Source organism: Castanea sativa, chromosome 5, assembly GCF_040712315.1.
Source record: "Castanea sativa cultivar Marrone di Chiusa Pesio chromosome 5, ASM4071231v1".
Taxonomy (NCBI): Eukaryota; Viridiplantae; Streptophyta; class Magnoliopsida; order Fagales; family Fagaceae; genus Castanea; species Castanea sativa.
Genome location: NC_134017.1, coordinates 37,337,104 through 37,348,210, shown reverse-complemented (window position 1 = coordinate 37,348,210; position 11,107 = coordinate 37,337,104). Strand labels below are relative to the sequence as shown.

General features: G+C 39.3%; 1 protein-coding gene across 3 annotated transcripts; it reads right to left on the bottom strand.

The window, feature by feature from the left end:
• Positions 1-266: 266 nt before the first annotated feature.
• LOC142636416 (uncharacterized) lies at positions 267-10,788 on the bottom strand. Of its 3 annotated transcripts, none has more exons than XR_012844304.1 (6): positions 10,416-10,788; positions 10,176-10,349; positions 9,990-10,096; positions 9,211-9,518; positions 7,170-7,284; positions 267-1,123 (listed from the first exon to the last, which is right to left on the bottom strand). XR_012844304.1 is itself a non-coding variant. In XM_075810633.1 (6 exons), the coding sequence occupies exons 1-6, from the start codon at positions 10,722-10,724 to the stop codon at positions 1,095-1,097; spliced, it is 1,104 nt and encodes a 367-aa protein (XP_075666748.1). In that variant the 5' UTR covers positions 10,725-10,788; the 3' UTR covers positions 267-1,094. The 3 variants fall into 3 exon arrangements, 2 of the variants coding, with proteins under 2 accessions (XP_075666748.1, XP_075666749.1); XM_075810633.1 differs by lacking the exon at positions 7,170-7,284 and adding an exon at positions 7,827-8,003; XM_075810634.1 differs by lacking the exon at positions 7,170-7,284 and having other exon boundaries at positions 10,416-10,787.
• Positions 10,789-11,107: the final 319 nt, after the last annotated feature.

The following is an 11,107-nucleotide window of genomic DNA, read 5'->3' as shown; positions in this document are numbered from 1 at the left end:
CTTAATCAACTCAATCAAAACCTATACCCCCAGTGGCAACATCATCCCCAAACTTCTATTATTGGCATTGGAATACTCCTTTGATCTGTTATTGGCATCAGTGGCTTCTACGGCAGCAACCTAGGCTTCAAGGAAGTAGCAGTGGCTGTCCCAGAAGTGAGAGAGAGAACAATGGGGAGCAAATAAAAATTGGGTCAGTAATTATTTAGCAAAGATACAATGTTCATTACTATAGCTTTCAAAGGATTTGTTAAGTTGCCAGCAAGTTTGTTGGAGGCCAAAAAAATGGGTTTGGCTAGCCAAATATTACATGGCTATGTCAGATGCACTATAAAAATACAGATACAACAGAATTCACCAACTTATATACACGAGGTAATACAGAAAATGTATAGACATCATCCTCACCATATGAGCACGTCAGGATTCTGTCTGAAGTTAATTTTTTTACCTAAGCTTTACAAGTTTCAGCAAACACAACCTAGATTACAGAGGAAATAACGCGCTTCTTAAAATAAGATTAGTTGAGGAACACTATCTAGAATGATTATGAGAATCTTCTGGCAAGCTAAAGCAAAACTAAGGGAGAGAGGCTATCCTTGGAAGATTAAGAAGCAGCTCCGCAAATGAGTCCTTCCTCGACATTGTTGGTGCTTGCTTACAGCCAGAACCATCATTGGACTCACCATCACCCTCTGCAGGATTACTTTCATGTGTTGATGCAGCAAAAGCTTCACCTATATTCTGATCACTGTTTATATCAATATTGTCATCACGTTTGGCCTCCAAGTTTTGTGAAGTTGAAGGATCCTTCTGCAGAAGGCAGCAAAGAGAATTGACCCTACACACGAGTGACTGCTGGTCAAAAGCTAATGTTGATTGAGTGTCGCTTAACAAGATCTGGGTAACCTCCTCCAGAATGTCCCTTCCACGTTTGTTGCTAGAAAAGATGGGTCTATCATTTGCCATTTGTTCTGAAATGCAAAGTCCGATGTGGCTCGCTAGATCACTCATAGACATCCATGGATGAAGCACAGGCACTTTAATTTGTTCTAAATTGCTGAGAAACTTTGAATCTTTGTCTGCAATACTCCTCATTTCTCAATGTTATTAGCACCCATCACTATATATTAAAATAAGACACTAGTTAGAAGAGTTAGAACAATAACAAGGTAGCGTCTATAACAAGGTACTCTCAATATGGTTCAATTTTATCAAGTAACCCTCAGGAACTTGATCAATAATAACATAACATGGCAAACAAAAGTGTTATACGTTATTATGGAATAAAGTATTAGCACACAATAACACTACATGGAAAAATAAAAAATGCATGCCTTAATGATGTGACACGACAAGATGCCATGGCATGTGACAAGATGAGTTGGCACATGTGGGGGCTAAATTCAAGGGATGCATGGAATCAACTGGCCAAGTATAGATGAATAAATAAGGAACAAGGCAATTTGCCAACATGATATATATATAGACATGGAATCTCTTCAAGGTAGGACCTTTTGGACTCACTCCTGTCAAGTAAATCCCAGATACATGTAATGAATTAATTTAGCATGTGCTTAAATTTTGGTAGTTAGATAGGCATGTGTTCAAATTGAAGAATGTGTTTGATATGTGTAAACTTGTAATTAGTTTCACATTGTATTGTATTTTAGCATGTGATAAATATGGAAGTTAAAATCTAAGAAATCAATTATGGATGATCATCCTCATAAGGTCATCATAACTAATTCCCTAAGCTATAAATTGCTAACTAAGCATAAGCCTTCTAAAATCGAGATTTTAATAAATGAGTTTGAGATTTCCTTTGAGAATAGATAGAAGTTGAGCCTCTCCCCCTCTAGAAAATTCTATCTTTCTTGAACGCATCATCATTCTATTTCTCTGGCAGACTTGCACCAATAATCACAAACATTCACAGACCATCTGCTACCAATCATCTAAGCCTATGTCCCACCACTAGAGTGAGAGGGAACATCACAATAACTTCTATCAATCTTTTTTTTTTGATAAGTAATAAAGAAATTTATTGAAAAAAGAGAGTCACCCAAGTACACAGGAAGTATACAAGGGAGAACAAATCAAAGACGAACATTACAAAAATCAAGAAAATCCAAAATAGAAAGAAAAGGAAGGCTTCTCCACACGGAGAACCAATCTAGTAAGGTTCGAAAAAAAAGAGACTTAAGAACAGGCATGGAACTCTCGATGTCTTCAAAACATCTACTATTTCTCTCCTTCCAAATACACCACAACAAGCAATGAGGAACGGCCTTCCAAATATCTCCATTACGATGGCGACCAAAACGACCTTGCCAGCAAGCCAAAAGCCCCACAACAGACCTTGGCATAACCCAGTAAACTCCAAATAAACCGAAGACCATGTCCCACAATTCCATGGCAACCGGGCAGTGAAGAAAGAGATGGTCAACACTTTCACAATTGCACTTGCATATATAACACCAATCCAGGATGCAAATCTTTCTTTTTCTTAAATTGTTTACAGTCAGACATTTCCCCAAAGCTGCGGTCCAAACAAGGAAAGCTACTCTAGAGGGGATCTTCTGCTTCCAAATGCTTTTCCAAGGGAAAATTTGCTCCTTATGTCCAACAAGAAGATGGTAGTAAGAACTAACCGTGAACCCCTTACTCTTACAGGGCAGCCAACAGGACTTGTCCTCCCCAATCCCTCTTACGGGAGTGCTATAAATGGAATTGATGAAGCTCCTGAAAGCTTCCAATTCACAATTATGCATATCCCTACAAAACTGAAACTCCCAATGGAGGACTCCATTGGTGTACCTCAAAAGATCTGCCACAATAGCCTCTTTTCTACGACAAATCCTAAATAATTCCGGATAGCGAACGACAAGAGAAGAAGAACCACACCAATGATCTAGCCAGAACAGCACCTTTGATCCATCTCCAATATCAAACATAATAAAACGAGATAAGGAATGCCACCCCCGTCTAATGTTTTTCCACAAACTGACACCATAAGGACCAGAGAAAGAGGTAGAACACCAGCCACCCCAATCACAACCATACTTCACCTCAATCACTTGACGCCAAAGAGCATCCCTTTCTTGCCCAAATCTCCATAACCACTTCCCTAATAAGGCAATATTGAAGGTTCTCAGATTCCTGATCCCCAACCCACCTGAAGAGAGAGGAGAACACACCGAAGACCAATCAACCAGATGAAATTTGGGCTCATCTCCTAGACCACCCCAAAGAAAGTCACGTTGAAGTCTAGCAATTCGGTTGGCCACAGAAGCAGGAATAGGGAATAAGGAAAGGAAATAAGTAGGAAGATTGGAGAGAGTGCTTTTAATTAAAGTGACTCTACCTCCCTTGGATAAATATAATTTTTTCCAACTTGCTAATTTTCTTTCCATCCTTTCAAGAATAGGAATCCAAATTGACTTGTCCTTAAATTTTGCCCCCAAAGGAAGACCCAAGTATTTCATAGGGAGGGACCCATGATTGCAACCTAAGACAGCCACTAAAAGATCCATATCTTGCACTGACCCCAACGCCACCACGGACTTACCCAAATTAACCTTCAGACCCGACACAGCTTCAAACCAAATGAGCACCATACGGAGAGTCAGCAGCTGATCAATGTTAGCATCACAAAAAATAAGAGTATCATCAGCGAAAAGGAGATGGGAAACCATCAAAGGTCTACCATCGGAAACACCAACTCTAAAGCCAGATAAACGGCCTTCTAGGGCAGCCTTATCCAACATTCTACTAAAGGCTTCCATAACCAAAACAAATAACAAGGGGGACAAAGGATCACCTTGCCGCAACCCCCTTGAGCTTCCAAAAAACCCATGAGGAGTACCATTAATAAGGATAGAGAAACGAACCGTTGATACACAGAAGGAAATCCAACGTCTCCACTTATCTGAGAAACCGCAACGCTCAAGAAAGTAATTAAGGAATCTCCAATTCACATGATCGAAGGCTTTTTCTATGTCCAGTTTACATAACAACCCTGGCTGACCAGACTTTAATTTACTATCAAGACATTCATTGGCAATAAGAACAGAATCAAGGATCTGCCTATTTAGAACAAAGGCATTCTGAGGAGCTGAGATGATCTCTCCTAAAACCATGCGAAGACGATTAGCCAAAGCTTTGGCAAGAATTTTATAAATCCCCCCAACAAGGCTAATAGGTCGGAAGTCCTTTACTTCCACTGCTGCAGCTTTTTTCAAATTGGCTAGTATCATCGAAGTGGTGGAACACTGCCATGATGTCTGATTTGAGAATCCCCCAGCAAGATTGAAAGAAAGCCATCGAAAAACCGTCAGGCCCAGGAGATTTATCCCCATTAAACTCCATGATGACATCAAAAATCTCAAAATCCTCGAAAGGTCTCTCTAACCAATCCACATTATCCCTAGAAATCCTAGGAAAATCCAAAACATCTGAGAAAGGGTGCTGCTCTTGTCGCTCCGAGTAAAGGTTCAAATAGAATTGTTCAATATGGTCAGCAATTCTATCCTGGTTGGAAGACAAAACCCCATCGATGTTAAGGTTTTCAATACAATTACTTCTTCTATTAGAATTCGCCATCCTATGAAAAAACCTCGTATTGGAATCTCCCTCCTTTAAAAACAACACTTTGGACTTTTGCCTCTAGCTAATCTCCTCTAACAAGGCTGCCTTCTCAAGATCGACACGAAGGGAAGCTTTTTCCAACATTTCTTGATCTGAAAGAGGTTGAGTGTCCGCTTTGGCATCAAGAGCATTCAACTTGCTCCATAACAACTGTTTCTTAACTGAGATATTGCCAAAATCTGATTCATTCCACTGCTTAAGGTCAGATTTTAGGGCAGTCAATTTCTTGGCAAGAATGAAACTAGGGGTCCCTTGAAAATGGTAATTATCCCACCAAGACTGCACCTTATCGAGAAACCCTTCCGCCTTCAACCACATATTCTCAAAACGAAAGGGGGTTCGCCCTCTACGAAGATTCCCAGTCTCCAATAGAATAGGAAAATGATCGGATAACACTCTAGGAAGCCTTTTTTGAGAGAAATGAGAGAAGTGATCTGCCCAAGCCGGAGAAAAGAGGAACCGATCAATTCTAGAGGCCGAGGTAGAGTTAGACCATGTGAAAAGGCCTCCCTCCAAAGGGTTATCCATTAGCCCATGAAGAGAAATAAAATCTGAAAAATCATTCATGCAGCGGGTGAATCTTCCCGCCCCTAACCTCTCCGAAGGAAAGCGGGTGACATTGAAATCCCCTCCCAAACACCAAGGTAAATTCCACCAACTAATCAAGCACCGCCAATTCCTCCCACAAATATTGACTCTCTCTATAAAAATTAGGGCCATAGGTACTGTGAAGGCCCACTCAAAGTGGTCACTAAAGTTTTTAAACCTTCAAGATATTTAGAATCACCCCAAGACTTATTCAAATTTTTCAACCAACCTTCTATCACACAAGAGCGAATACCACCTAGCTCCCTCGGGGCAAGTAAAGCCAATCTATGAAAGGACAACTCCAGATACTTCTAACAAGGCCTCTTGTAATCCATTCCAGTTTTGTCTCTTGCAAACAAACTATATCAGCCTTCCAAGAGCGTAAAAGATTACGAACCTTGAGTCGTTTTTCCTTGCCATTCGTACCTCACGACATTCCAAGATATAATCTTCAGATTCATTGAGAAATAAAAAGAGCCCTGTCCTTACCATTATCACTGCGCCTATAAGAGGCTGGACCATAATTGACAGAGCTAAACAAACCCCTCAATTCCCTAATCCCTTTCCTCCCTGAGCTCTTCAATGCTTTATCAGAATGAACCTTAAAATCCCTTTGTTGTAGCTCAGCTTCTACAGCCAACAGGAATTTGGTAGCTGGCTCTTCCAAACCTTTAAGGGATGTCCCAAGAAAATCATCAAAGCCACTGAATTTGTCCTGAAACCACACTGAGTACTTGTCCTTTCCCAGCAAATTATCCACCAAAGTTGTTGACCCTTCAGGAATATCCCTAACACCCGTAGGTAAGGAGACTGCCAGGGGTTCAACATTGAGAGGAGCCGAAAAATCAGAGAACTAGGAAACATCCTCTGAACCAATATTTGATACCCAATCCTCCACACTAACCTCAACCCCTTTATCCAGATCAGAATTAATCTCCCTAGGTTCCGATGACTCCTCTGGAACCAACACCAACTGGTTCGACTCATTCGTTCCAACAACCGCAGCATCCGGTGGCAAAGAAATAAGAATCGGGACAGCCACTCTCTTCCCGTCTCGTAATTCAAGAACCCACTGCTCAGAATTACCCCATTTCCTGATGGCTTTGTCTGTGTGCTCATGGATGATCCGTTGGATGTCACGATGCAAGGCCACTTCAGTATCCGAGCACAGGGACTCATCCAAAACATTATCGGAGCACAGGGACCCATTTACTTCATTATCGGAGCACAGGGACACCTCCACCGAGGCATCGGAGCAGTGGGACTCAGTCACGAAGGCTTCGAAGATATCGGGCACTGAGAGAGACTTCTCGGTGCACGTAAGTTCCAAGCGCGACAGGCTCCGAGAAGAGATAGGCATGCCGACAGGCTTAGCGCTACCTGTTTCTGCTGTCACCGACGAAATAAGGTGGGAGTGTGGGGCTTGCGAGGAGGAGACAGCCAGTGGGTGGGTCGGAGACTTAAACACGGGGGGTTGGGAAGGTTTGGGTTTCCATTTAAAGGTAGTTTTCAGTTTGGGCTTAGAGTGTATAGAGGTAGCGGTAGGAGTTAGGCTGGGAAGGATGTGTTTTGGGTTTGGAGTTAGGCCCACGAGTAGGACAGGATTGAAGGGGGTTTGGGTTAGGAATGGGCTTTGGGTTAGAGGCTTGAGATGGTAATGGGTTTGGAATATGGTTAACCAGGGGGAGGCAGTTGGGCTTAAAAGAAATGGTGGGCTTGAAGTTAGAAGCTAGGCCCATAGAAGGAACCACCTCATTGACATTGGACCAGCAGATCTCCCACTTACCACTGGGCCCACGGACCAGCTTAAAAGAGAGTTCCAAACTCATCCCATCAACACTTTCAGCTGAAAAGATCTTCTCTCTGTCAGTCATACCATCATGGAATGTTTTCTAGTCATACAAACTAAACAACACCAAAGAATTTCTTACCTCATCTAGCTACAAACTTGCACAAATTTTGCTTGCTTTATTTTTTAATTTTAATTTTTTGATAAGTATCTTGCATTCTTTATTTTCTTTTCCAGCATATGGTTTTCTGCATTTCCTACACAACAGAAAGCATCATGTAGACCTGGCTTTTCATATCTTGAAAGAAACACGATATTACATTCCTGAATTATCTTTGAACCCAAAACTTAACAACAGTACTATAAACTTAATTAAGAATGTTCTTTGAAACTAAAACATAAAAATAGTACTATAAAGAGTTAGAACTTTTTTCACCGCAGGCATCCTTGCTACCTTCCACCTAGAACAGCACTAAGGCACACTTACTTACCAGCATAATCATGTCATGTCTTTTAGAATTAATGAATGGTGAGAAAATATTTTTGGCACATTACATGAGATGATAGAAAAATGGCATATCCTTAATTGGTCTCTAAGATTGCGTCAATGAACTCTAGCTCCAATGGCACTCCCTCACACAAGAATGGGTAGAGGGTGAATTTTATTTATTTAATTTTTTTTGAGAAGTTATGAGTTCAGCACATTTGAGGTACATGTGTAACCTACCAATAAAAAAGTCAATAATGAAAAGTTAAAAGAGGAAAAAAAAAAAAAATTTGTAGCTTTCAATAGATTCACCTAAGTGCCTGGCAGTAATAATACTATCAGATAGCCTGTTTTCATATCCTCTTTCTAATAAGGTTTCCTTCAGATTTGTCATCCCTTGGAACACACCAATGGCTAGATGCAGTTCTATCATGTCTGTCATTGCTATCAACCCATAAATCCAATGTCTAAGAAATCTGTTGAGCTTTGCTGAAATTATACAATGTAAATTTGTTAAACCATTATCAATTTACTCTACAAGCCTTTCCCTTCTCATCCTTCTCATCGAAAAAAATTTGGAAGGCCAAGGTTTGGAAGGCCAAGGTCCCATGAAAGGTGGCATTCTTAGAGTGGATTGAGCCCTTAGGAAAATCCTAGCAATTAATAACCTTTAAAAGACATATTTTGATAGTTGATTAGTGTTGTGTGTGTAGAGGTAGCGGTGTGACTGTTGATCACCTGCTTCTTCATTGTCCCATGGCAACATATTTATTGTCCTTTGTTTTCACTCTCCAAGATTAGCTTGGGTGATGCCAAAATCCGTGTATGATATGTTGGAGAGCTCGCAAAGATTGTACAAAGAAATGGGGGGTCCTTAATGGTGTTGAGTGACCTGCTCATGTTATCAAAGAGCAAATCGTTGTTTGATTGGATGCTTGCTCTAGGCAACATCCCTTTGATGCCTTATGTTGATTTTATTGACTCTCTTTCGTTGTGAGTTGTGTATTCAATTAAAATAATTTGTCCACATATTATTATGTGTTATTTTCTTTTCCTTTTTATAATATAAAACAAAAAGAAGAAACAAATAGAGTCCACATAAATTCAGACTTTAACATAATCACAGAATAAGAGAATTATCCTTGTCACTGAAGTTGAGAAGCTGTACAGCTATTAGCACAGGAACAATTATATCTTGACAATTTTATAAGGTTGCATTTGAATTTGAGGATTTATAGTCAATGAATTTCAAGGATAATTATTGGTACAAATTACTTGATAAGAATTTTAACAGCACAAGATGAATTAAACTTTTTTTGAGGATTTTTCTCCCACAAAAACACTTGTAATCCCATCAACAACAACCAAAAAAAAAAACACTTGTAATGTTATGAATTTGAAATAAAATCTTATATACTTGTTTCAAATCCACAAATTGATAAAACTGAAATTCATTAACAGAAAATGTTTCTCTCTTTCTCTCTCTCTCTCTCTCAAAATACCTTATTCAATTCAGTCATTTGGTCTAGAAACTAAATCCAAATCTTATATTTCTATTGAAATGAAACATAAAAATATTAAATGAAGGATATGCATTTATCATCATATCATATTCTAGTTTAAAGAGAGACGAGTATGAGTTATTTAGCTATAACCATATCAACTATTGCTTTCATTTCCAGGAACAAAATTTTACCTGAACTAGGTGAAGGAGTTTCCTCAATATAATTTTCTGGGGCTCTAGCAATGAAGTCTTGCTCATTTGTTGAGAATGAGGTTTGAGCTCCAGATGGTGATGCCACAGCCCCCAATGAAGTCTCTTCACTTTTCATATCAGAGCCATATTCATTTAGCTCCTCAAACCCAGCAACATTGGATTCAAAATACGGACATTCTAATACAATTTCTGGTTGTTGACTTAAAAAGCTGAGACGAGGGTTGCATTGAATAAGCTTTTCGAAGTGCTTGCCTAACATCCCTTGTGGGCACTGTAGAAAATGTCGCCTGTGATAATATCAAAAACCGCAGCTGCATCACACATTTAGAATCTTGATGATACAACACAGAAGTGATTCATGCTCTTGATTAGTTGCAGTCTAAAATGCAAGTTACAACTCTGTGTTTGGATCAATTTTGATATTGGCCCCTGATATTTAATAAGTTTAATCCTAGTCTCTTACATTTGGCACCATTTTTATTTTTTTTTTAAAATCTCATCCTGTCTAAATTCCCAGTAATGACATGAAACCTAAAATGCTAATTAACCCTACAATCTCTACAGCTGGTCTAATTAAAAACACACCATATCATTTAGGAAGTAATTGTAATTCCCAGTGAATCATACATCAAAGAAGATGATGATGAAGGAAGAAAGATATATGATCTGCTCCAAATGTAATGTAAAATATAAACACGCAATCATAAGTTTGGGTCAAACAATAATAAAATGTTGTAAGTTTAATAAAAACGAAGTACCTATAAACGCTTGCTTGACCACCTGTAAAATCCGAGGATGCCTGCCATAAGGTGTGCTTCCTAGGTTGTGGATTTGCCTCCCTAAAGAAAAGGGGCCTTCTAGAAAGCTGAGTCAAACAAACAAACAAGAACATGAATCTAGCTACAATCATAACCTAAAAAAAAAATTGAATTTTTTTAATTTACCACAACATCCAAAGTTCCCGGTCCATCATCTGGATAGATTGCTTTGATAGCCACAATATCCGACCACAGTATTTCAATCTTATTCTTAAGACTGCCATCAAGGACTTCCCACACCAGCTTATGCTTTGCAAAGTAACATTTTGCCACCAACTCTCCTTCGTACTTCGACTTATACTACAAAATAGAATAGAAAGTCAACAACAAGCATCATCCAGGCAACATGAATATAAATTTATATACCTCCCATGTCCCGATTCTAAGAAGTGAAGCCAAAAAGTTCGAAGCCTTAAGCTTATCATTATTATTATTGTTGTTGTTGTTGTGGGTGTTTTGATGAGAAAGCAGCCTGATTTGGATTAAATCCAAAAGGGAGGGGCTCTTTCGGAGATGCAAACCAAGTGGTCTTAGCTCATGATCCAAGGGATTGTACATTTCCTTTTGTTGCAGAGATTGATGCATGTGCATGTGCTTGTGCTTGGATCGCTTGTTAAATTCTATGGAGGATTTTTCAACTTCTTCTAATACCGCCTTCTTCATTAACTCAACCATCGATTCTTTTTTTCTTTTTTCTTTTTTTTAAAAATTTACTCGATTCGGCAGACAATAAAAACTTCTTCAATTTTGTTCTATTTCAATACCCGTTCAGGTGACACGTGCCCCTTAAAAGAATTGCCACCTGGCAGACCCTTCGTCAAATTTGCCACAGTAGAACCTCGTTCCTTCCTTCCTCTGATTTTTTAAAAATATAATATAATATAAAAAATGCCCTTTGATTAATTACTCTCTGTATCTATCCTCTCTATCTGTCTCTCATCTTATCTTCTCTTCTTATCTGATGTCAGCTGTCTGTCCACATGCTTCTCTTCGTCGACGTGTTTGACAGCAAGGACTGATTTTCGTGCTTCCTGTGAATAAGGTCTGCATAAATGGCG

What these genes read in the sequence shown, in the direction of transcription:
- LOC142636416 (XM_075810633.1), bottom strand. Translation starts at nt 10,724, where the DNA reads ATGGTTGAGTTAATGAAGAAGGCGGTATTAGAAGAAGTTGAAAAATCC. An exon ending in CGGGAACTTTGGATGTTGTG is followed by an intron (nt 10,097 to 10,175) that starts GTAAATTAAAAA and finishes TGTTTGACTCAG; the next exon opens with CTTTCTAGAAGGCCCCTTTT. An exon ending in AACTCCTTCACCTAGTTCAG is followed by an intron (nt 8,004 to 9,210) that starts GTAAAATTTTGT and finishes GTATAATTTCAG; the next exon opens with CAAAGCTCAACAGATTTCTT.